The sequence below is a fragment of the Camelina sativa genome, chromosome 5 (assembly GCF_000633955.1).
Source record: "Camelina sativa cultivar DH55 chromosome 5, Cs, whole genome shotgun sequence".
In the NCBI taxonomy this organism is placed as follows: domain Eukaryota; kingdom Viridiplantae; phylum Streptophyta; class Magnoliopsida; order Brassicales; family Brassicaceae; genus Camelina; species Camelina sativa.
The window spans coordinates 33,525,184-33,551,807 of record NC_025689.1 but is presented as its reverse complement, the minus strand read 5'-3'; the positions used below and the strand labels follow the sequence as shown (position 1 = coordinate 33,551,807).

The window sequence follows — 26,624 nt, the reverse complement described above, 5'->3', positions numbered from 1 at the left end:
TTTTATGATATCCATAAAAACCAAACACATCCCGTGTTTGTTAAAAATGTTAAGTGATTTACTTATATATTTTCAAACTAATCAAAATATCTTTCATAGTTTGCTTAGAGCTGTTAAATTAGAATATCATATTTCACTTTGATTTTAGTTAGATTTTGGAACAGGAAACACGTCTTGTCCCATCTCTTCACGTCTCATCCCATCCATTTCCGTTGCATTTCGTATCCTCTAATATACTTGCATAGGCTGAAATTTTGTCGTTTTTATGCAAATTAAATGATTTAAACATTTTAAAAGATTGACATGTGGGATAAGATTTCTACATACATTCTAATTTTCCCCAAAATGTACATTTTAAAGTGGCTCAAGCCTCAAGGTAAAACTGTTAAACATGTCAAATATGAAATATGTCATGCGTTCGCGTGAGTAAATAGTATGTCTGCTTCATACCGCTTACATATGAATAAATCACTCTTTCTAATTTATTAGATATATTTAGAGCTAGAAAATAATACATAAAAAACATATGTTACATGTCAAGAAGAGAGTACATTGTACTTAAACGAAAGTACAATCGTAACACTTCGTAACGTGTGATAATAATAAATAATCAAGTTCTTTTTGGTTCAAAGCTACATAGAGTACAAAGTAAATGAAAGTACAATCGGACCTTAGGAATTACAGAAAAAGAAGAGAGTTTATGCGTAACATTATGCTCAAGCTAAGCATATAAAGTAAAAAAGGATTCAACAAACAGGCAATGCTCTTCATGTGTTTGTTTCCTTCCATCGCCTGCAATTTATCAAAGATTGAAATTTTTACAGTACATATGCTTAGTCATCTGACCTAATCGCCAACCAATACCGTGACACTTTCATCTAGCTCAGCTTTACACCTTTATCCCCTTAACTAACTATGATTCACTACAAAACTTCTAGGCTAGCAACAATAGTCTTGCATTAGACTAAGAAGAAATCCTTATTCACATCATCAAGACTAAAACACATCCCACCGATTAACAGTAACATTCCAAAGATGGAAAGAGAACTCATCAACCTCGTTGATGATGGTTTCACAAAAATAGACTGAAAAAGCTTATCAATGTCATACTCAAGAGAGCCATGATACTCTCGCGGCTTCCGATCCGAATCTTTACTCGATGATCCCATAACAGATTTACCATATCTCCCGGAATGTTTTGGCAATCTTACTTCATCATCCTTCTCTTCCACAATTTCACAAGCGCCTCCAAACTATCCCATTGCAAAACAGAGCTTATACAGTAACTAAAATCTCTTGAGATAAATCAAAGCAGCACCGAGTTATTCATCATCTCTCTATGATCCGTTTCTAAACTTCTGGGAAACAGTCACACAGTTTACCTGAAAGAGAATAATCATAAGGAAAAAAATGGTTAAAGAACAGTAACTTCAAATGAAGAGCAATGTGGAGAATCATTTTTCGTCCTTGTATAATCACCCAATGCCTGCAAATTGTAATCATAAAATCCCTTATCAGCAATTCAGTGGGAGACATAGATGAACTATTGAGTTAGACAAAGTTGAAAAATTTACAAAAAGTTCTTCACTATTTAAGTAATTGTAATAGAAGAAATAATCTCAGCCAAAGTTTTATATTATTAGATGAAAATAAAAGATAATTGCGATAACATTGGTAACATAGATACAATTGAAGAGTAAACAGTGATTAATCACCCTTGGTGACGAAGAAGATAGGAGACTCGGTCTTACAGATACAACATATAGGATCCCTANTCCGAATCTTTACTCGATGATCCCATAACAGATTTACCATATCTCCCGGAATGTTTTGGCAATCTTACTTCATCATCCTTCTCTTCCACAATTTCACAAGCGCCTCCAAACTATCCCATTGCAAAACAGAGCTTATACAGTAACTAAAATCTCTTGAGATAAATCAAAGCAGCACCGAGTTATTCATCATCTCTCTATGATCCGTTTCTAAACTTCTGGGAAACACAGTCACACAGTTTACCTGAAAGAGAATAATCATAAGGAAAAAAAATGGTTAAAGAACAGTAACTTCAAATGAAGAGCAATGTGGAGAATCATTTTTTGTCCTTGTATAATCACCCAATGCCTGCAAATTGTAATCATAAAATCCCTTATCAGCAATTCAGTGGGAGACATAGATGAACTATTGAGTTAGACAAAGTTGAAAAATTTACAAAAAGTTCTTCACTATTTAAGTAATTGTAATAGAAGAAATAATCTCAGCCAAAGTTTTATATTATTAGATGAAAATAAAAGATAATTGCGATAACATTGGTAACATAGATACAATTGAAGAGTAAACAGTGATTAATCACCCTTGGTGACGAAGAAGATAGGAGACTCGGTCTTACAGATACAACATATAGGATCCCTAAGGACGAAACGGAGACGAATGACACATGTAGAGCAAACCTCTCGGTGACCACAAGATCGATAAGCTAATGATACTTTCTTCAGATGGAAATCTCAAAAAATTTTANCTTAGCGTAGTGCATCATTTCAATTTTGCTGCTGGTTTTCCAAGACCATTGAAAAGATTTTTCTCCATTAACAACACAAATACCGCAAGTTCCGGTTGATGACGACTCATCTTCATGATGGTGAACCTGACAAAAGAAACATATGTCATCTTAATTTACTGTTATTACGAAATTTTACTATAACCAATAACTTTATACTATCCTCATAGAGAAACCAACCACATGCTGTACATGGACTCAAATAATATAAAAAACACCAGAGAATCAACTTACATTGACACCAGCTGTTGTACATCCTTCTTCATTGCCTCTTTGTATTTATCATTTCCAATGGATCCCATGTAACTGGTTACCCCAGGAATTTGAAGCATCCACTACAGCCACCAGCAAGTAAAAAGAGAACCTCGACTTAGCATATATAAGACGTTCAGTGGAGAAATGCATATATCAACCAAAATTTAAAAATTTTAAATTATAATTTTTTATGTTTGCATAAGAAGAGAGAGAGAGAGAGAGAAACGTACCTTCATACGACCAAGGATTCTAACAACAATGTCAACACCTCTCTTTAATTGAACTCTTGACCTGTTGTATAGCTATCACCTCCAAATCAACATATCCGAAACTGAGTTCTTAAAACGCATGCTTTTCCTATTCAAAGGAACAAAGCATCAAATATAGTGAGAATGTGGGGGAATATCTTAAGTGATTATGATGATAACTATTCATTCGATCAATCTTTCCAAGACTAACGAACTTAAAGAAATTCACATCACTAACTGAATTTCATCATCAACAGATCCAATACTCACCATTGATTCCAAACTTCATCAAAAACATTAGTAGAAGACCCGCTTTTTGTTTGGGATAAAGTTTTTGACCTACCTCTTCCTGTTCCTAAACATCATAAATAAAACTTTCATATCTTCTTTTAAGTTAAACAAATGAATTTTACGAACAAAACGTTTACAAACACTAAGCCAATAAGATTACACTTACCACAGTATGAGGATCAGATCCGTAAGCTATCTTTAAGCATAAGTGACAGAGCCGCACCTTTGCTTATGGTTCCTAATATGTTTAAACATAAGTATCTAAGCAGAACGGAGAGTGTTTACAAATTTATATGCAGAAGATACAGACTTATAACTCACCTGTTGTGCCAATCATGTCGTCCACCATTACACTCTCTTGCAGCAAAACGTTTAGTCTTGATTTTCCCAAGCTCCAGATCAAAATAGCAAGAAATCTCCTGTATCATCATCATAAAAAAACTACATCCAATGAACAAACGACAATATCACAAATCATACTCATCCTAATCGTTTCAAAATCAAACATACTATCCTTTCAAATTGAGAGAGAATCAAGCTCAAAAGATCTAGTTTCGCCCAAACAATGACTTGAAATCAAAATAGATCTTACATATCTATTAGTGGACGTACAATAGAATAAGAAGCAATTAGGGAGAAAAAAAGAAAGAGAGAGTGTCGATATCTTTACGTACTGCTTTGCTGCCTTTGCTTTCTCCTTGGTGAAGCTCAATCCCAGAACATCATCGTCCACTCTTCTGCTAAAGGAGAGAGAGGCGACAGAGAAAAAGAAATTTCGGGTTAGGGTTTTGTTTCTTATTTTAATATTGACAGAGTAATGGACGACTAAGATTAAAAAGATCTCAAAATATACGGTCAGGATTTTAAAAAAATTAGGCAATGAACGACTGAGATTATAACATAAAACCGGGTTATTTCGACCCGCGTGTTTATCCGTTTAGAGAGGGTGTGAAATTTCGTCGTTACCCTTTTAAAAAATCGAATATTTGGTTATAACTCCAATGGTATATCCTTATAATTTCTTACAAAATGAAGGTTTAGTCCATAAACTGTGTTTTAAAATAATAGTAGGGATATATGATTTTTCGCAAAATTTTCGCTCCACTTAAATACGATTTTCTTTCTATATACGATTATCCTAAAATATCTTACCTACATATATGATTTATACATACGGCAATCAGATCTTTATTACTCTTCTTATTTCCTCTAATTAGATCTTCCCATATATTGCTAAGATAATTAAGAATCAAGTTTCTAACCGATATAAACAAGAGTGCATAGAGAGATATATAGAGTTCACCTCCTAATGTATTATCATTAAAAAGTTTTTCAATTCACTCGGAGATGAGTTTTCTTTTTCTCAGTTTTGATTTTTTTTGTTTCTTACATACACGTGAGAAGCTTTAATAGTTTTTAAAATGGTATTGTTTGTAGAAAATATATGTATATAATAAGTGAACAAGATGATGAATACAAAACAGAGAAGCATTAGATTTTTGGATTGAAATTGTTATACTGATGTTTCTTTTTCTAATTCTCATTGGTTATTTTCAAATTTTCCATTTTTTGTAATAGTTATAATTTTTAATCTTAAATAATCGTAGATTTAATTGGTTTTTGATTCCTTTATAACTATAATAAGCAACATTTCTATATTAGAACTTTATATGATACTACACAAATATTTTAAAACCTCCTTTTACAATTTGTGTTTATTTCATTTTTAGTCAAAATGTTTAATGATACCATATTCAATATATAATATTTTAAAAATCTCTAAAAATATAAATTACGAGATGGGATTATATAGCGGGACGGGTTTGGATCGACATTAACATAAATTTAAATTTTCTTAACACTTATAAATTTATTTGCAAAACTAAAACAGTAAAACTTAAATTATAATCCTTAAACACATTTTTCAACCAAAACACAATATAAACTATTCCAAACTAGAAAAAAAAATTTTCATCCAAAATTAAAACTGTATAAATTTTATAGGGCATATGAAATACAACCAAAAATAACAAACAAATACAACATTAAATTTTATTTAATTTTTAATTACAAAAATATAGAACCGCGGTGTACCGCGGGTTAAAACCTAGTTTATATATACATTTTTTAAGTATATTTTGGATTCTACCATTTTATTTATATTTATTTACAAAATTAATTCCTAAAAGATTTCCAAAATTAGTATTATTCCAGATTTTGTTTTCTAAACATTTTATATTCTATTCCAACTAAAAAAAGTTACAGCAATCAATATGAAAACAAAAATTATGATATATTTAACCATATTTTCTATTATGAATTCTTTGTAACAAAGAAAACAACAATTTGATTCTCATTTTGTTTTCCAAAATCTGTGAGTTTTGATTCTTAACATAAGAAGAACATCGATTCATATTTTAAAAAGTATTATAATTAATATATATATATATATATATATAAACTTATTAAAATTTTCATATATTACGAATATGTAAAATTAAAAAAAAAATACTATATAATATGGTTATGTAATAGATGAGTTATAAAGAGGATATGTTAAAATTAATAAAATATCATTAGATTTGTGCTAACATGGATTAAATTCTCATTTTATTATTTTTTAACGCTATTAATATTAGAATATTTGGCAATAAAAAATAGATAAAGATATGGGAAAAACTCATAATTTTTTATTACAACTGTAAAAATGACAAGCGGGCGGCGGATGATATAAAGTTGGGTATATGGGGGCTATTTGGGTATCCAAGGAAATAAAAGTGTTGGTGCAACTCCAGTCTTTCTGGTAAAATAAATCCCATCTTTGCGAGCAGTGTATTCACGTAGCTGACCACATCGAAAAGTAGCGGCTGATCGATATGCTCGAAATATATCACGATAATATTCCTTATTATCTTTACCTCTGTACGATATGTGACAGGTGATTACAAACCTTTTAAAGATGATTGATGGCTCGCTGAATAGACATTCATATACTTTACCAGTTATAAGTTTTCTTAATGTGTAATCTTTGCTTGGGTTCTTTCCATGACACTGAACATTGAGAACTAGACCATCATGAAGCTTGTTAATAACGTTTACATAACTAGGCATGCAAGCTTCATTCAACCCAGAACACATTGCAATGACTAACATCATCAAACTTATCAACTTATTCATTTTTGTTTTTTTGATGAAAAATTATTTCTTTGTTTTTTTTTTTTGAGTAATAAGGGAATCAATCTCTAGTATTTATACTTTTTTTTTTTTTTGTGCAAAATATTTTACATTTATTTATCAGACAATCTATTTATGGCACTTTTTTTTTGAAACATGTTTTTGATTTAAAAAAACATCAACCAATAGAACACTTAGGTCTGGGCATTCGGTTAACCATTCGGTTTCGGTTCGGTTGTATTCGGTTTCGGTTATTTTGGATATAGTAATATAGTAACCATTTGGATATTTATGAAATTTCGGTTTGGTTCGGTTCGGTTTCTTTCGGTTCGGTTTCGGTTTGGTTATTTAAATAAATAACCATAACTAACATAAATTATATTAACATTAACCAAATAAACCAAATATAACCAAAACTAACCGAATATAACCAAAATTAACCAAATATACAATAACAAAAATACAAAAAAGGGAAAAATATTGATTCAATTTTACAAAATAGTATTTAACTTTGTAAATTCAAAATAATAACATTTACATATATTGATTATTTAAAATATTTAATTGTTTTGAATCTAGAAATAATTTATATTTTAAGTTTATTTTATAGTTTTGCATAATATTAAGTATATAATATTTGATATCTTCTAGGTTTTCGGATATTTCGGTTAACCATTTAATTGTCGGTTCGGTTCGGTTCGGTTTCGGTTAGTTTGGATATAGATTTTTACTAACCATTCGGGTATTTGAAGAATTTCGGTTCGGTTCGGTTTAGTTTTTTTCGGTTCGGTTTCGGTCGGTTATTTGGTTATCGGTTATTTTGCCCAGCCCTAAGAACACTTGGTTAAATAAGAGTTTTGTGTAGAAAATTATGCTTCGCCACACTATAAATTCACACCGCTAAAATCAAATTAAAAAAAAATCAACGTCAGATCCAATAAACCTATTGAAATGTTTTATTTAAAAATATTAAAGCTATCGGTTGAAATTTAATTATATAAAGTTTGATATCAAAGTTACTCATTAACAAGATCGTGACACATGTCAATTATATCATTCAGATGTTGACAAGAGTCAATTCTAAATTTATTAAAATTTTAAAAAATAAAATTCAAAACCTACCATAAAAGGTTTTATATAAAAGTAATATAGGTTTTATTTCAATTTTTTAAAACAAAAAAAAAAACCTTTGTAAACTTCCAAATGTAAAACAAAAGTTTTATTTTTAACAGTTTTAAAGATATTAAAAGGCAATTAAAAGAAAATTATAAAATTAAAACAGTTTTAAAATTTAGAAAATATCATTATAAGGAAATTATATATATACATATATATCATAAACTTTGAAATTATAATATTGTTTACTTATTTTAATTTTAAGTTGCTAATTTTAGACAAAAGATTACTTTTTAGTTTTTATATAAGGTAAAAAATGATGGTGAAAATTATACAATTAATTACTGTTTTTAAAAAAATGTAAATGCTCACTTTCACATAAAGAAAAAGATTGTTGAAATAAAATAAAAATTCAAAAAAATAGATCCTCTCATATTTTTTTTACCAATCAAATAATTTATTCAAAAATATTGCTATTGGAATATATAAGATAGAAGTATGTAAGTTTAATGTATGCGTTTTTGTAACTAAAAAAGTGTTAAAATGAAGAGACATATAATAGATTATTTAATGTGTTCATAAAGGAAATTTGTTGGTAGTAGTAAAGAGTAAAAAATATATTTTAACAGTAAAATATATTTGTGTGTACAAACACACTTTTAGTGGCAATGTAGATAGTAGATTTGTAAATGGATATACATTAGTTTATTATAGCAAAAAAAAAAAGAACAATTATTTTCTATAACTAAAAGTTTATCTCTTTACTTTTATACATTATTTTTACTTACAAAAAGAATCAAATATATATTCTTTGTTAAATTTAATTTTATTTTAATAATTTTGAACTCATCTAAAACTATTTTCATTAACTAAATGTGTATCTATTTACTTTTTTTTTCAACCACACAATAAAAGAATGAGGAAATTCCTCGGTTAGTTGTCCAAGCCGAGGCTTACAAAAGAAACTTCAGAGATAAGAGAACGGGAAGTACGAGCAAGACAATCCGCCTTCGTATTTGATGCACGCGGGATCCAAGAGATGGAGAATAGTGGGAAGAACTCCATCGAGTTAAACTCATCAAGAAGGTTGGAGAAGGATTGCCAATCTTCAAGGGACTGCACCATAGTGAATAACTCAGCACAATCAGTCCCAAAATATTGCAAATGATCCCTGCAACATGTATCCGCTCCATAGCCCACAACAACGCTTATAACTCCGAATGCAAGGGAGAGGGGCTCCGTCTTAGACACTTGGCCCCCAACAACAAGGTTTGCACCTCTCCAACACAACTCCACCAGCCCAATTCTGAATACACATTGGTTGCTTTCCAAGAACCATCAATCTGATAACAAGGTGAAGAAACCTGAACATCCGAAGACGGAGATGGAGCTGACATCACCACCGTAAAAGAGAACGCCTCTTCCCAAACTAACTTCTCGTCCAAAACCTGAACAATTATATCTATAATAAATTTGTACTAAATTATTAAGCAAATAAATTTGTCTATCATTTCATATCTTAATATTTGACTTTTGTACACTCATTTTGACTCATCAAACATTTTTAAAAAGTGGACATACAGGAGCGGATCAAGGCTTATGAGGGGTGGGGCAGGTGCACCGTACTCGTTTTCTTAATTTTTGTAAATATTAGCTAAGTGGTATGGTATATGTATACCTATTAAAATCAAGAAGTTTCTTCAGTTTCTTAAGATTGTGCTCCACGTAAAAATGCTAGGTTAGTGTAGTTTATCTATTAAAATCAACAAAAATATCATGTAAATTTACATAAATTATTAATTTATGATATTATTGGAACCATATTTTACATAGAGATTTCAAAAAAATTATAGTTTTATTATCTTATCGAATTTTGTTATTTTTTATACTGTTTCGACTTGGAACTAGTAAAAATTATTAATTTATAGTGTTTATTAATTTATAGAGTATTAATTTATAGAAATTTTACTGTACATATATATTTTTTAATTACATATCATGACCAATTATGATATTGAAAAATATGCAATGAGTTTATTAAAAGTCTATGAATTTACATAAATATATAAATTTATTTATTTTTATAAGCGACAATTAGATAATAGTTAAAATATATATATATGTTTATTGACGACCCCCACGGCTATTTGGGTACCCAAGGAAATAAAAATGTTGGTGCAACTCCAGTCTTTCTGGTAAAATAAATCCCATCTTTGCCAGCAGTGTATTCACGTAGCTGACCACATAGAGAAGTAGCGGCTGATCGGTATGCTCGAAATATATCACGATAATATTCCTTATTATCTTTACCCTTGTACCATAGTTTACAGCTGATTACCTTCCTTTTCCAAATGACTAATGGCTCCTCGTAGGGCTGGGCAAAATAACCGATAACCAAATAACCGACCGAAACCGAACCGAAAAAACCAAACCGAACCGAACCGAAATTCTTCAAATACCCGAATGGTTAGTAAAAATCTATATCCAAACTAACCGAAACCGAACCGAACCGAACCGACAATTAAATGGTTAACCGAAATATCCGAAAACCTAGAAGATATCAAATATTATATACTTAATATTATGCAAAACTATAAAATAAACTTAAAATATAAATTATTTCTAGATTCAAAACAATTAAATATTTTAAATAATCAATATATGTAAATGTTATTATTTTGAATTTACAAAGTTAAATACTATTTTGTAAAATTGAATCCATATTTTTCCCTTTTTTGTATTTTTGTTATTGTATATTTGGTTAATTTTGGTTATATTCGGTTAGTTTTGGTTATATTTGGTTTATTTGGTTAATGTTAATATAATTTATGTTAGTTATGGTTATTTATTTAAATAACCAAACCGAAACCGAACCGAAAGAAACCGAACCGAACCGAACCGAAATTTCAAAAATATCCAAATGGTTACTATATTACTATATCCAAAATAACCGAAACCGAATACAACCGAACCGAAACCGAATGGTTAACCGAATGCCCAGGCCTAGCTCCTCGAATGGAAGATCATATAGTTCACCATTTTTTAGTGTTATTGGTCTTAAATTATTTGTTGGGTTCTTTTGACGACAATGAAAATTGAGAACTAGACCATCATGAAGCTTGTTAACAATGTTTACAGTACCTGCATAATTGCAAGCTTCATTCAACCCAAAGCACATTGCAATGACTACCATCATCAAACTTATCAACTTATTCATTTTTGTCTTTTGGTGAAAAATGATCTCTTTGTTTTTTTTTTTTTGTAATAAGGGAATTACTCTCTAGTACTTATACTTTTTCTGTTCTGTGCAAAATATTTTACATTTATTTATCAGACAATCTATTTATGGCATTACTTTTTTTGTTTGAAACATGTTTTTTCATTTCAAAAAAACATCAACCAAAAGAAGATTCGGTCAAATGAGAGTTTTGTGTAGAAAATTATGTTTGGCCACACTATAAATTCACACCGCTAAAATCAAATTAGAAAAAAAAATCAACTGTTAGATCTAATAAAACTATTTAAATGTATTATTTAAAAATATTAAGGCTAACAGTTGAAATATAATATATAAGTTTAACATATATATTAAGAAACCAAAATTTAAATTGGTGAAATTTCGAAATCTATAATAAATTTGTACTAAATTATTAAGCAAATAAATTTGTCTATCATTTCATATCTTAATATTTGACTTGTGTACAGTGTACACTCATTTTGATTCATCAGACATATTTTAAAAGTGGACATATACAGAACTTGAAAAACAAGTATAGGTGATAAGATAACACATTTGACGTTGGCAAACTAACTGAAATATAATATCCGTCAAAATATCTATATTTAAGAGTTCAAACTTCATAAACGTGTATAGATATGAGATATTGTTAGAATTGGACATAGTATGTCTAAAGGATCTTCTTACACCTTGTTTTCTAAAGACTAGTTAACCCGTGTAGCTTATTTTTACATGAATTTCAGAATTGTAATTAAGATAACCAATTTGATTTTGTTCTTTGACAAAAAAGAATTACTTTGATTTTGTTACATTGGAGTAATATTTTATGGATCATAATCGAGAATGCATCTTGGACCATTTAAGGTATACAATTTTTTTTTTTTTAATTATTAGGTATACGTTGCTTATTGCATTCTTATTTGCTTTCATTATAATTGACTGCTGTATATATCCTTCCTATTCTTATATTCTCTATATCCTTCATATTCATATACTACTATTTTTGATGCTGGGAATTAGATATGCTAGTAATAAATTCTTAGTGTATATATATGACGTCTCTGCATGTGTACATTGCCATTAAGTCATTAACATTCCAGCTAGTTTCTTTTTTACTTTCATTCTTTTGTATAAAAACATCAAAGATGACTAAAGCCACAATTCATCTTGCTATCTTTATGATGGTCCTCGTTTTTGGTTTGTTTTACATATACCATTCTCTAAACATATTAAAATATTTATAATTATTGTTTGTCTCAGCATTTTTTATTCTATAAGAATTGTTTTTAAAGATTATGTTTTAAATATTTATCAGGGATGGCGACGGCTGAGTCGACGCAAGGACAAGAAATATGTCATGATATTGTAATGAAAGGTCAAACATGTGTCCCTAGCACCTGTGCCACTATTTGTAAGCAAAAATGGAAAGGAAGTGGCAAGTGCTTCCCAAACGGATTTACTCAGAGCTGCCTCTGCACGTTTCCTTGCAATTCTTGATTTATTTATTTATTGTTTAAATATTTCTAATCTATAAACATTAATAATAGTAATAAAAATTATATTGACGCGAAATAAACATAAACATGTTACGGTTTTCAATTTTATATAAATTCTGATTTCACCTTTTTATTTTTATGATATGAGCTATTATAAGCTAAGTGCATGTGCCATGTAGTGATAGATCATGGATAGAACAAATAATTAAATTAAATTGGCATGTTGCATAAATTAGAAAATTAATGGAACAAAAGAAACAATGATTTTACAGTGAAACAAACAAATCTTCAAACATAAATCTTTCAAAGTAGAATGAGTATTTATTTAATTATTATATCAGAAGTTTAAAAAAGAAAAAAAAATGGTATTTGGATTCAATTCTATTTTGTTCTATTTGAAGAGATTGCTTCTTCTTCTTCTTTTTTTTTCTTCTCATTATTGTTATTATTATTTTTACATCATTTGAACTTTGAAGATATTGCTTTCCAAAGCAAATGCTTCCATATCCTTTATCCCTTTGGCTTGTCAAAACATAAGCTTATGGCTGTAACTATCATCAATTATTTGACCTTTTTCTCTTCTTTCTTGCTAATTAGTAATTAAGATGATTAGTATTTCTAATGACATTTTTTTTGCTATTCAAACATAGGATTGACTAATGAATCCATGCAGCTTAATTCACATGAATATCAGAATTGTAAGATAATCTATTTGATTTTGTTACGTTGTATATTTTATAGATAAAAATTTATGAGAATGCATCTTGTGGACCATTCAATGTGTACAAAAATTTGATGTTACGTTGGTGTTATATGCATAATGCATGTGTTACAATAATATACTCGATAATATATTGTATACCTTCGTTTGATTTCTACGTAGTGGGAACAAAAGAGACTTAAAATCTTTTATAATACTTGAAGATCTATAATTTATGATATTATTTCTATTCGATCAAATCACATAAAAATATTTTTGTCCAATATACCACCACCCCCACCCCACCCGATTAACCCATGTAGCTTATCTTACATGAATTTCAGAATCTTAAGATAATCAATTTGATGATTCTTTGTTCAAAAAAAAAAAGATAATTAATTTGATTTTGTTAAGTTATATAATTTATGGATAAAAACGCTACGAGATCTGCATATTCAATGTATACAATTTTTTTAATTTAAATCATTAGTTATATGTTGCTTATTATGTTCTTATTTGCTTTCATTTTAATTGATTTTGTTGTATATATCCAATATATTCATATATTTTTATAATGGGAAATAGATATGCTAGTAATAAATTCTCAATATATATATATACAACAAAATCAATTATATATATAAGAAGGATATATACAATATATGACATCTCTATATTTGTAAATTGCCATTAATATCCTGGTTTTTTTACTTTTAACTTTTATTTTGATTGATTTTGTTGTATATATCCTTCCTATTCATATATTTTATGATGGGAAATAGATATGCTAGTAATAAAAATTCTCAATATATATATGACGTCTCTACATGTGTACATTGCCATTAACATTCCTGGTTTTTTTTACTTAATTTTCATTGTATAAAATCATCAAAAATGACTAAAGCCACAGTTCTTGCTATCTTTATGATCGTCCTCGTTTTAGGTTTGATTTACATCTACCATTTTCTAAACATATTAAAATATTTAGAGTTATTGTTTTGTCTCAGCAATTTTTATTCTATAAGAAATGTTTTTAAAGATTATGTTTTAAATATTTATCAGGAATGATGACGGGAGAGACGCAAGGACAAGAAATGTGTCGTGATCTTCCAATGAGAGGTCAAAAGTGTGTCGCTCACACCTGTGCCACTCTCTGTAAGCAAAAATGGAATGGAAGTGGCTTGTGCTTCCCAAACGGACAAACTAAGGGCTGCCTCTGCACGTTTCATTGCAAATCTTGATTTATTTATTATTCGTTTTTATCAATTATTATCTTATATGAATTCTGATTTCACCTTTTTTATTAATATGACATGAGCTATTATAATTTTTGTTTTAACAAAAGAGCTATTATAATAAGCTACTACTTGAGCTTATGTGCCATGTAGAAATGGATTATGGATAGAGCAATAAATATATTCCATTGGAAATGAAAAAAAAAAATACAAAACGAAATAATAATTTTATAGTGAAACAAAAAATCTTCAAACATATACATCTTTCAAAGTGGAATGAGTATTTAATTATTATATTAAATCTTATGATAATTAACAACAAAATGAATGGGCAAAAAAACAATGAGTTTACAGTGAAACAAAAAAATCTTCAAACAAAAATCTTTCAAAGTAGAATGAGTATTTATTTAATTATATATCAGAAGTTTTAAAAAAAAATGGTATTTGGATTCAATTCTATTTTGTTCTATTTGAAGAGATTGCTTCATCTTTTTTTTTGGTCTCATTATTATTGTTATTATTATTTTTACATCATTTTAACTTTGAAGAGATTGCTTTCCAAAGCAAATGCTTCCATATCATTTATCCCTTTGGCTTGTCAAAACATAAGCTTATGGTGTAACTCATCAATTATTTGACCTTTTTTCTCTTCTTTCTTGCTAATTAGTAATTAAGATGATTAGTATTTCTAATGACTTTTTTGCTATTCAAACATAGGATTGACTAATTAACCCATGCAGCTTATTTTACATGAATTTCAGAATTGTAAGATAATCTATTTGATTTTGTTACGTTGTATATTTTATAGATAAAAATTTATGAGAACGCATCTTGTGGACCATTCAATGTATACAAAAATTTGATAATGTTGGTGTTATATGCATGTGTTACAATAATATACTCGATAAAATATTGTATACCTTCGTTTGTTTTTAACGTAGTGAGAACAAAAGAGACTTTAGAAGAATTCATCTATTCTTTTTTTACTAAAATGTTGCAAACTATAATCATTAAAAATAAAAAGAATTTTTTTTTCAAATATTTTATAATACTTGAAAAACTTTAATTTATTATATTATTTATATTCGATCAAATTACATAAACATATTTTTGAATCTTAAGATAATCAATTTGATTTTGTTACATTATATAATTTATGGATAAAAAATCTACAAGATCTGCATCTTTGACCATTCAATGTATATAATTTTTGTTTTTTTTTTTCAATTATTAGTTATATGTTGCTTATTGTGTTCTTATTTGCTTCCATTTGAATTGATTTTGTTGTATATATCCTTCTCATTCGTATCTTTTTAAGATTGGAAATAAATATGCTAGTATTAAATTCTTCATATATATATATATATACGTCTCTACATGTATACATTACCATTAACATTCCTGGTTTTTTTTTTCACTTAACTTTCATTTTTATTGTATAAAATCATCAAGATGATGACTAAAGCCACAATTCTTTCTATCTTTATGATCGTTCTTGTTTTAGGTTTGATTTACACATCTACCATTCTATAAACATTTCATAATATTTGTATTTATTGTTTGTCACAACATTTTTTTATTATATAAGAATTATTTTAAAGATTATGTTTTAAATATTTACCAGGAATGATAACGGGAGAGACGCAAGGACAAGAAATGTGTCGTGATGTTCTGAGAGGTCAAAAGTGTGTCGCTCACACCTGTGCCACTTTCTGTAAGCAAAAATGGAATGGAAGTGGCTTCTGCTTCCAGAACGGACAAATTAAAAACTGCCTTTGCACGTTCCCTTGCAAATCTTGATTTATTTATTTTTTGTTTTTATCATTTGTTATCTATATAAACAATAATTATTAAAATAATAATAATAATGACATGAAAAAGAATAAAAATGTTACGGTATTCAATCTTATATGAATTCTGATTTCACTTTTTTTATATGACATGAGCTATTATATTAAGCTACCACTTGAGCTTATGCGCCATGTAGAAATGGATCATTTTTTTTTGGTAGGCTGTAGAAATGGATCATGGATAGAGCAATAATTAAATTCAATTGAAAATGAAAAAAAAAATACAAAATAAAACAATAATTTTACTGTGAAACAAAAAATCTTCAAACATACATTTTTCAGAGTGGAATGAGTATTTAGTTATTATATAAAATCTTATGATAATTAGCATGGTCTTCCGATTTTTAATCGAATTTGTTGTATATATCCAATGTTTTTTAACCCGGACAGGACCGGCCAACCGCGACCCGGTAGGTATTCCAGTCTGGATTACCTTTAAAAACCAGACAAATAAAAATCCGCAAAAAACCGGAAAAATCCGCTAAAAACCCGTGAACTGGTGGTTGAACCGGTAGGTCAGACCGGGGGTCGTATCAAATTAAAATATTTTATTTTTATCACATTTCAAACTCAAAGCAAATTAAAAATAAATGTTTTTATTATAAAAAAATCACTTAGTTATTTTATCTAATCATTTAAAAGTTTAATTTTAGCTGTTTAGTACTTAATTATGTATGTTTTGTTCATATATTTACTTGATGAGGACCCGCCCGATGTGCGGGTTTAAAGTTTTATAAATTAAATTAAATTAAACAAAAAATATATTAAAATTTGTTGTATGTTATATATAAATTTTATTTTTGTTATAATACACTGATTTATATCTATTTACAAATTTTTTTTATGTATGTTACCATTTAAAGTGTATTTTTTACACATAAATATACTCTGTGTTACTAAAATATTTTTTATCACTACCTAGAAAATATCTATATAAGGTTGTTCAAACAAAAAAAAAGAAAATATCTATATAAATGCATTAAGCCAACTATTTTTACTTTCCTTTCTGCATAGTTTTTTAATTACTAAAATTGTTGGCTCAAAAACATTTCGAATAAAAAATATAATACATAATATACTAATCAATGATATATCATCACAATAATGTATGATCACCATGGAGAAAACCTGGGCTCCGCCCTTATTTCTTATGGAGAGAACATTGCGTCCAACCTCCTCCACCGTGGAGAGAACCTTAGCTCCGCCTTCTTCCCTTACGGAGATAACCTTGCGTCCAACCTCCTCCACCTTTCTCTTTAGGGAGATAATCTTGTGTCCAACCTTCTCTTCCGTAGAGAAAACTTTGGCTTTGCCCTCCTCTTGTGTGGAGAGAACATGTTCACATCTTTTTGCTATCTCAAATTGGCTTGCTCCAACAACAAATGAAAGTAAAAACATTTTTCTAACGTTACAAAATCTTTTGATAGTACCTAATGTTAAATTTCCCAATGTATTCATGGAAGTGTCTTTGATACACCATGATGTAGCCTATGTTTCTGTAACACCCCAACCACCACCTTGCTTAGTGAGCTCATGTCCACTCTCAGTCCATGGGCCCACCTTCTATTCCCGACCCGTGGATCCACACATACTAGATGACCGGTTTGTTACGTCTAGGAGACTTTAAATACTTGTTTACCGATCCTACAAATCAACAAATGATCTTTTCCTGTGTTTTGTCCTCACTCACACAATTCTAACAATCACTTCAAGGAAAGTCACCCATCATGAAGTTCTCTCAGAACCCTTGACCAAAAAAATAAGTGCATTTTGGTGATATATGTGGCCAAATCAATTCTTTTAAATCTTTCCACAGTCAAGGGTGTCACCATCTTTGAGCTCCTATGGATCAATCAACAACGATTTATGTTTTTCCAATCTATATAAATATATTTGTTGTAAACTTGTGTTTGATTAACATATTTTATCCATCCATTAGGTTGATGAGTTTCTACTCGTTATCTCTCGTTGGGACTGAATGAAAAATAGTAACAATTATCTTTGAAAAAAGAAGAGTTTATGACCGACCAATCAATGTTGGGAAATTAGAAGAAAATTAATTTGATATAATTAAAGAAACAATAGAAAATTATAAGCAGGCTAATATATGAATCCCAAATAATTCAAAAAAAAAAAAACCAAATAAAAATACTACAATAAATTTTAAAATACAGTATTAGGAAAAAAAGACGCATATATTAATCTTTTTTTTTTGTCAACATATTAATCTTACCTATTCCTAACTGAATAAGGAGAAAGTAGGAGAAAATTTTGGTTAAAAAAAATAGGAAAAATTTACCTTCCCACTAAAAAAAAATTCCCAATTAAACAAACTTAAAAGCAGTGTTTTTGAATAAATTATTTGTTAGATGAAAAATATGAGACGATCTATGTTTATATAGAAGTGAGTATTTACAAAATTTAGAATTAATAACTAACAGTATATTTTCTTTAATCACTTTTTCTATATTTTTGTAGAATTAATAATTAAAATTTAAAAATAACTAAATCATATTATAATTTCGAATTTTATGATATATATACATACTAGATTAGGACCCGCCCGATGTGCGGGTTTATAATTTTAAAAATTAAATTAAATTTATCAAATAATATAAAGTAAATATTTTTAGTAAGTAAATAGATACACCGAGGTGTCCAATGTGATATTTGATGTAAAAGATGTGATTCTATGGTTGAAACTATTAATCATGTTTTTATTTTGAATGTCCTCGTTTGTGTGAAGTTTGGAATTTATCTCTGACTCCGGTCTTGTCAGAGGGTTTACCATATGAGTCGGTGTACTCGAATTTGGATTTTGTTTTCTGGAGGGACGCCTCTCAATAGAGTGATCCTGACCAACTTCTTCAATTACCATGAATTTTATGGGCAATCTGGAATGCCATAAAAAAAATCAAGATTAAGAGATAGAGGCGAATGATATAATTACTCAGACTTTGAGCGATAATTTAGCCTGAGAATAGGCGCTCTCTTTTACGGCAATCATGTCAGCTCCATCTTCGTATTCAGATGTCCAGGTTTTTTCACCTTGTTGTCAGATTGATGGTTCTTGGAAAGCAACCAATGTGTATTCATGATTGGGCTGGTGGTGTTGTGTTGGTGAGGAGCGAACCTTGTTGTTGGGGGTTAAGTGTCTAAAACAGAGCCTCTCCCCCTGCATTGGGAGTTAAAAAAACATTGTTGTAGGCCATTTAGCGGATACGTGTTGAAAGGATCGCTTGTCAACATTTTGAGACTGATTGTGCTGAGTTACTCACTATGGTGCAGTCTTCTGAATATTGGCCGTCCTTCTCCAACTTGTTTGATGAGTTAAACTCGCTAGAGTCTTTCCCACTATTCTCCATCTCTTGGATACCGCGTGCGTCAAATACGAAGGCGGATTGTCTTGCTCGTGCTTCTTGTTCTCTTATCTCTAAAGTTTCTTTTGTAAATCCTTTCCCTCCGGTTTGGGCAGCTAACCTTTTAATTGTTCGATTGAAATAAAAACAGTAAATATATACACTTTTAGTTAAAGAAAATAGATGTAGATGAGTTCAAAGTTATTAAAATAAAATAAAATTAACAAAGAATATATATTTAGTTTTTTCGTAAGTAAAAACAATATACAAAAGTAAAGAGATAAACTTTTAATTATTGAAAATAGTTGTTTTTTTTTTTGCTATAGTCTACACTACTACCAACAAATTTTCTTTATGAACACATTAAAGAGTATATTATATGTCTCACTACTTTAACATTTGTGTAGTTACAAAAACGCATATGTTAATCTTACATACTTCTATCTTGTATATTACAATAGCAGTCTTTTTGAATAAATTATTTGAATTTAGCCCCTCCCCCTGCATTCAAAGTTAAAAACGTTGTTGTGGGCCATTGAGCGGATACGTGTTGAAGGGATCGCTTGTCAACGTTTTGAGACTGATTGTGCTGAGTTACTTTTTCTTATATATATAAAAAGTAATATTTTTCTTGTAAAATTAGCAACTTAAAATAAAAATAAGTAAACAATAATATAATTTCGAATTTTATATTATATATAATTTCTTTATAATGATTTTTTTCTAAATTTTAAAACTGTTTAAATACTTTTAATAAAATTAGGTTTTATTTTCTCTATTTTACTTTTATATAAAACCGTTTATGGTAGGTTTTAAATTATTATATTTTTATTTTTTATAATTGACATGTGTCAACATCTGAATGATACAATTGACACATGTCACGATCTCGTTAATTAGTAATTTTGTCATCAAAGTTTATATAATAATATACATATAATCTCCTTACAATTATTTAAAAAAAAATTGTATTTTTTTATAAATTCTGTAATTTTAATAATTATTTTTTTACATTATTAATATTTTTAAAAAAAAAATATTTTACTTTTGTTGTAATCAAAACTCCTATTAAATATAAAAAGTAACTTTTACACATGTCAAAATCTAAGACTGATAACTTAACACATGTCAAAATCTTGTTAATGACTAACTTTCAAAACCCAACTTTATATAATAAGATATAAAATCTCCTTATAATTATTTGTTTTTTAAAAAACCTTTTAAATTTTTATATTCTTTTGATAATTATCTTTTTACATTATTAATATTGTTTAAAACAAAATATTTTGTTTTCTGTTGAAATTTCAAATCTCTCTTATTATATTAACTTGTACACATGTCAAAATCTTGTTAATGACTAACTTTCAAAACTCAACTTTATATAATAAGATAGAAAAGTGTATGTTATATTCATAAAATGCAAATAAACCAATAAAATAATTGACCCGTAATTCAACCGATCCGACCGGTTGACCCAGAGACCCGAAAGACTTCTGGTTCACCTTCAGGTCCGGATTTAAAAACATTGTATATATCATTCCTATTCATATATTTTATGATGGGAAATAGATATGCTAGTAATATATATATATATATATATATATATATATATGTCTCTACATGTGTACATTGCCATTAACATTCATGGTTTTTTTACTTAACTTTCAATTTAATTGATTTTGTTGTATATATCCAATATATTTATGATGGAAAATAGATATGCTACTAATAAATTCTAAATATATATATACAAAAAAATCAATTATATGACGTCTCTATATTTCTAAATTGCCATTAACATTCCTGGTGTTTTTACTTAACTTTTATTTTTAATTGATTTTGTTGTATATATCCTTCCTATTCATATATTTTATGATAGTACATTGCCATTGTCAATATATATATTCTCAATATATATATATATATATAAGACATCTCTACATATGTACATTGCCATTGTCATTCCTATTTTTTTTACGTAACTTTTATTTTTATTGTATAAAATCATCAAAAATGACTAAAGCCATAGGTCTTGTTATCTTTATGATCGTCCTCGTTTTAGGTTTGATTTACATCTACCATTTTCTAAACATATTAAAATATTTATAGTTATTGTTTTGTCTCAGCAATTTTTATTCTATAAGAATTGTTTTTAAAGATTATGTTTTAAAATATTTATCAGGAATAATGATGGGAGAGACGCAAGGACAAGAAATGTGTCATGATCTTCCAATGAGAGGTCAAAACTGTGTCGATGACACCTGTGCCACTCTCTGTAAGCAAAAATGGAATGGAAGTGGCTTGTGCTTCCCAAATGGACAAATAAAGGACTGCCTCTGCACGTTTCCTTGCAAATCTTGATTTATTTATTTTTCGTTTTTTATCAATTGTTATCTATAAACAATAATAATAAAAATAAAATATTATTTTTTTCCTCAAAAAAATATTATAATGACATGAAAAAGGAAACAGAATGTTACAGTATTCAATCTTATATGAATTCTGATTTCACTTTTTTTTTGTATGACATGAGCTATTATAATTTTTTTTTTAACAAAAAGAGCTATTATAATATTTTTTTGAACAAAAAGAGCTATTATAACAAAATAATAATTTTACAAAAAGAGCAATAATTAAATTCAATTGGAAATAAAAAAAAATACAAAACAAAATAATAATTTTACAGTGAAACAAATAATCTTCAAACATATACATCTTTTGAAGTGAAATGAGTAATTTAATTATTATATTAAATCTTATGATAATTAGCAACAAATGGCACCTTAAATCAGAAGTTTTTAAAAAAATGATATGTGAATTCAATTATATTTTGTTCTATTTGAAGAAATTGCTTCTTCTTTTCTTTTTCTTTTTCTCATTATTGTTATTTTTTTTGTTTACATCATTAGAAGAGATTGCTTTCCATCTCCCCTTGAGGTGAGGGAGCCCTCTCCATGCTGTCAGGTTGATGGTTCCTGGAAAGGTTTGGATTCTTTCCAGGGTATGGGTTGGTGGTTTTGTAATGGTGAGGACTCGACGCTTCTTCTGGGAGCACGAAGTCTTAGACGTGTCCCGTCCCCATTACATGCGGAGTTACAAGCTCTGATGTGGAAATCATTGCGGGCAGCTGGGTTTGATTGTCAAACCTTCGAGACGGATTGTGCAGAATTGATAGCGGTGGTGCAGCTGCCCGAGGATTGGCCGGCCTTCTCAAATTTGCTGGACGAATTCTCCTTGCTCTGATCCTCCTTCCCCTCCTTCACCCTGAATAGGATCTCTCGTGAACTCAACGTCAGGGCAGATTGTCTTGTCCAGTCTTCAAGATCTTTACTTTTTGAAACTTCTTTTGTAAACTATTTTCCTCCTGTTTGGGCAACCAAACTTCGAGTGATCTTTTAATTTATTTAATATTTGGTTGAAAAAAAAAATTAAGCTACTACTTGAGCTTATGTGCCATGTAGAAATAGATCATGGATAGAGCAATAATTAAATTTAATTGGAAATGAAAAAAAAAATACAAAATGAATAATAATTTTACAGTGAAACAAAAAATCTTCAAACATATACATTTTTCAAAGTGGAATGAGTATTTAATTATTATATTAAATCTTATGATAATTAACAACAAAATGAATGGAAAAAAAAAAGAAACAATGATTTTACAATGAAACAAACAAATCTTCAAACATAAATCTTTCAAAGTAGAATGAGTATTTATTTAATTATTATATCAGAAGTTTTAAAAAAAAAATGGTATTTGGATTCAATTCTATTTTGTCCTATTTGAAGAGATTGCTTCATCTTTTTTTCTTTCTCTCATTATTGTTATTATTATTTTTACATCATTTTAACTTTGAAGAGATTGCTTTCCAAAGCAAATGCTTCCATATCATTTATCCCTTTGGCTTGTGAAAACATAAGCTTATGGTGTAACTCATCAATTATTTGACCTTTTTTCTCTTCTTTCTTGCTAATTAGTAATTAAGATGATTAGTATTTCTACTGACATTTTTTTTTGCTATTCAAACATAGGATTGACTAATTAATCCATGCAGCTTATTTTACATGAATTTCAGAATTGTAAGATAATCTATTTGATTTTGTTACGTTGTATATTTTATAGATAAAAATTTATGAGAACGCATCTTGTGGACCATTCAATGTATACAAAAATTTGATGTTGGTGTTATATGCATGTGTTACAGTAATATACTCGATAAAATATTGTTTACCACCGTTTGTTTTTAACGTAGTGGGAACAAAAGAGACTTAAGACGAATTCATTTTTTTTTTTGTCAACCATTGGGCCATAACTGGCCAGCCCATTAGCCAAATTCCTACATTATTCGCAGGAACCGGGACTCGATCCCGGATGTGATGGTGATTTCTACAAATGGACTTACCTCCTGCCATTGCACTAAAGTCACTTCACCATCTATTTTTTTTATTATTATTTTTTTTATTATTATTAAAATGTTGCAAACTATAATTATTAGAAATAAAAAGATTTTTTTTTCAAATCTTTTATAATACTTGAAAATATGTAATTTATGATATTATTTCTATTCGATTAAATTACATAAAAATATGTTTGTCCAATACCACCCCCCCTAATTAACCTATATAGGTATTAATTTGATTTTGTTACATTATATAATTTATGGATAAAAAATTTACGAGATCTGCATATTCGACTATTCAATTTATACAATCTTTGTTTTTTTTTTAATTATTAGTTATATGTTGCTTATTGTGTTCTTATTTGCTTTCATTTATATTCATTTTGTTATATATATATCCTTCTCATTTGTATCTTTTTATGATCGAAAATAGATATGCTAGTAATAAATTCTTCATATACAGTAAAACCTCTATAAATTAATACTCTATAAATTATTAAACACTATAAATTAATAAATTTTGTTATCAATTGGTGACAGCTTGTCCTATGGGAAGGGTTGTTAAAGGGTGAGGGATCAGGGTTCGAGGAACGCCTGGCGCACCAATAACCTACTGGTGGATAGGGATATCCACAGTGATGGGTTAGGATCGATGCCCTGCAGGGCCAGCTTGGGTCTGTTGGGGGCAAGCTAGCGGTGGGCTAGTGGGGTCCGCGGGACGGGTTGTCACAGTCCCAAGTCGGGCCAGTGTAAAAATTAACAATATTCGATAAGATAATAAGATAATAAGTTTTTTGAAATCTCCATGTAAAATATGGCCCCAATAATATCATAAATTAATAATCATGTAAATATATATATATATTTTTTTTCGGCAAATCAACATATATTGATATCAGAGTTTACAAAATACAGAATCGATTCAAAACAACCGTTTACGCAAATATAGGAAATTATTACAATTTAGATGAAAGAGTGGAGAGTAACCATGCTATCTTTAGACTTATAGGCTAACAGATATGATCTGTTATGTCCCCCTTTCACATACTTTTTATTGGCTAACAACATATAGCTGAGACTCCAAAATGCTCTTGGCATAACTTTAGTTGATAGAAAAACTGAATTGTTGCTTAATGAATCTGGAATCTGTCTTCTGAAGGTTGATAGAGCATGCCATATTTGCCAATCAGAACACCACTGTATGTACATAGTCACCAAGATTCCTTTGAAATCCTTTGGAAGATGTAGTCCTCTTACCCATGTATGTCTTTGATGCCACCGGAATAAAGTTGAAAAGATTTTTAAAGGAATAAAGCAAAGGTAAGATGTCATCGAATCCCTATATCTCTCATTCTCATCAACGATGTTAATGAGACAAAAGCTAATCTCTTCAATTTGGTTTATCCGAATAAAGAGAGAATACCAATCATGTAAGATGAATGGTTCATGTCTCAGTTTATACCAGAGATAACAAAAGTGTTGGATTTTTCTCGACAAAGGGAGAGTTTCTGACCGGTAAAAGCAATCACCACCATCATCATCAAGAAGAGTAATTTTCTTTATTTTGAAACCAGTTTCTCTAAAACTCAAATAAATAGACGATGAAGTGGAAGTTTCCGACCAGGGGATGCAAATAATATCACCATCACCAAATTTTGTCAACTTCTTCAATAATTGGAGAAACAAGGTCTTACCCACCGAGAAGAAGAGCAGTCGAGTGTTAGTGATGCAATTTAATCGGGAATTCATCTCGCAATCTTCTATCCCAAAATTTGTTCCGCCTGGATCCCAGATCTGGAACTGAAAGCCATTCCTCGATTTGATTGCGTCGGAGTTAAAAATCTGACGATGGTGATGAGGATCTCTTTCAATCGTTAACCAACGAGAACCGCTTGAAACGAAATTCAGCGGGAAAGCACCGCCACTGCTCCGATGATCTGGCCGGATTGTGGTCGGAAAGAAACTCTCACGACGGGAGAGAAGGACAAGTAATCGGATGATTGAAATCAACCAAATAGTTTTGGAAATCATTGGCGAGTATTATTGAAAATCAAATACTATACAAAGAAGGAAAAGCAAGGAATAAATAGCCGACCGACGCCGGAGAAGCCAGCGCCGGCCGGTAAGGGGAGGAATATGGAAGGTTTCTGAAGAGTTGCTTCCGGAGAGAGAACGGAGAGAAAACGGTTATAGAGTGTTACGTTTGATATATTGATGTAAAAATATATATATACACTGATATAATAGTGTATGTTTCTCCTAAAGCTCATTTCTATAAAACAATTGTAATGTTGTATTTTCAAACTATAATGATATCTCTAAAATATTCTATAACATGTCATACAAATAATTTAATTTTAAAGTTTTAATTTTTAGATATGCATCATTTACAATTTGATAATTTGACAGATTATTAAAATAGGAGAATTGATATTATTATTCATAGATTTGAATTTATGTATGTCATGTGTATAAGTCAATTTGTCTATAGTATTTGTAATTTATTGTCAATAATGATTTCTAGATATTACAAGTTCAATTCCTAAACCATAAAATTTATAACATCCGAAAGTTTAATCTTATTTTGCTATAGTTTTTTCAATTCATAATTTTAAAAATTTTAAATAATTAAAAATATATCTATAAATTATTAATTATTAATTTACAATATAAAATAATAATTATTAATTTATAGATAAATTAATATC

General features: G+C 29.0%; 4 protein-coding genes and 1 long non-coding RNA gene across 6 annotated transcripts; 4 read left to right on the top strand and 1 right to left on the bottom strand.

Annotated features, from left to right (window-relative positions):
• On the bottom strand, positions 2,533–4,133 carry LOC104788402. 2 transcript variants are annotated; one of them, XR_002038304.1, is made up of 7 exons: positions 4,023–4,133; positions 3,670–3,767; positions 3,515–3,586; positions 3,328–3,412; positions 3,040–3,166; positions 2,789–2,889; positions 2,533–2,641 (listed from the first exon to the last, which is right to left on the bottom strand). It is a non-coding gene; the product is annotated as an uncharacterized LOC104788402 (long non-coding RNA). The 2 variants fall into 2 exon arrangements; XR_002038305.1 differs by having other exon boundaries at positions 3,670–3,789; positions 4,023–4,132.
• Positions 11,979–12,437, top strand: LOC109133027 (putative defensin-like protein 119). The gene is made up of 2 exons (XM_019245558.1): positions 11,979–12,073; positions 12,192–12,437. Exons 1-2 carry the CDS (start codon positions 12,022–12,024, stop codon positions 12,371–12,373), a joined length of 234 nt encoding a protein of 77 aa, XP_019101103.1. The 5' UTR covers positions 11,979–12,021; the 3' UTR covers positions 12,374–12,437.
• LOC109133013 (putative defensin-like protein 119) lies at positions 13,934–14,436 on the top strand. The gene is made up of 2 exons (XM_019245544.1): positions 13,934–14,015; positions 14,135–14,436. The coding sequence occupies exons 1-2, from the start codon at positions 13,967–13,969 to the stop codon at positions 14,311–14,313; spliced, it is 228 nt and encodes a 75-aa protein (XP_019101089.1). The 5' UTR covers positions 13,934–13,966; the 3' UTR covers positions 14,314–14,436.
• LOC109133020 (putative defensin-like protein 119) lies at positions 15,715–16,158 on the top strand. Its single transcript, XM_019245554.1, has 2 exons — positions 15,715–15,811; positions 15,932–16,158. Exons 1-2 carry the CDS (start codon positions 15,760–15,762, stop codon positions 16,105–16,107), a joined length of 228 nt encoding a protein of 75 aa, XP_019101099.1. The 5' UTR covers positions 15,715–15,759; the 3' UTR covers positions 16,108–16,158.
• LOC109133044 (putative defensin-like protein 119) lies at positions 21,530–21,877 on the top strand. The gene is made up of 2 exons (XM_019245575.1): positions 21,530–21,578; positions 21,699–21,877. Exons 1-2 carry the CDS (start codon positions 21,530–21,532, stop codon positions 21,875–21,877), a joined length of 228 nt encoding a protein of 75 aa, XP_019101120.1.

What these genes read in the sequence shown, in the direction of transcription:
- LOC109133020 (XM_019245554.1), top strand. Translation starts at nt 15,760, where the DNA reads ATGATGACTAAAGCCACAATTCTTTCTATCTTTATGATCGTTCTTGTT. An exon ending in TATGATCGTTCTTGTTTTAG is followed by an intron (nt 15,812 to 15,931) that starts GTTTGATTTACA and finishes AATATTTACCAG; the next exon opens with GAATGATAACGGGAGAGACG.
- LOC109133013 (XM_019245544.1), top strand. Translation starts at nt 13,967, where the DNA reads ATGACTAAAGCCACAGTTCTTGCTATCTTTATGATCGTCCTCGTTTTA. An exon ending in TATGATCGTCCTCGTTTTAG is followed by an intron (nt 14,016 to 14,134) that starts GTTTGATTTACA and finishes AATATTTATCAG; the next exon opens with GAATGATGACGGGAGAGACG.
- LOC109133027 (XM_019245558.1), top strand. Translation starts at nt 12,022, where the DNA reads ATGACTAAAGCCACAATTCATCTTGCTATCTTTATGATGGTCCTCGTT. An exon ending in TATGATGGTCCTCGTTTTTG is followed by an intron (nt 12,074 to 12,191) that starts GTTTGTTTTACA and finishes AATATTTATCAG; the next exon opens with GGATGGCGACGGCTGAGTCG.
- LOC109133044 (XM_019245575.1), top strand. Translation starts at nt 21,530, where the DNA reads ATGACTAAAGCCATAGGTCTTGTTATCTTTATGATCGTCCTCGTTTTA. An exon ending in TATGATCGTCCTCGTTTTAG is followed by an intron (nt 21,579 to 21,698) that starts GTTTGATTTACA and finishes AATATTTATCAG; the next exon opens with GAATAATGATGGGAGAGACG.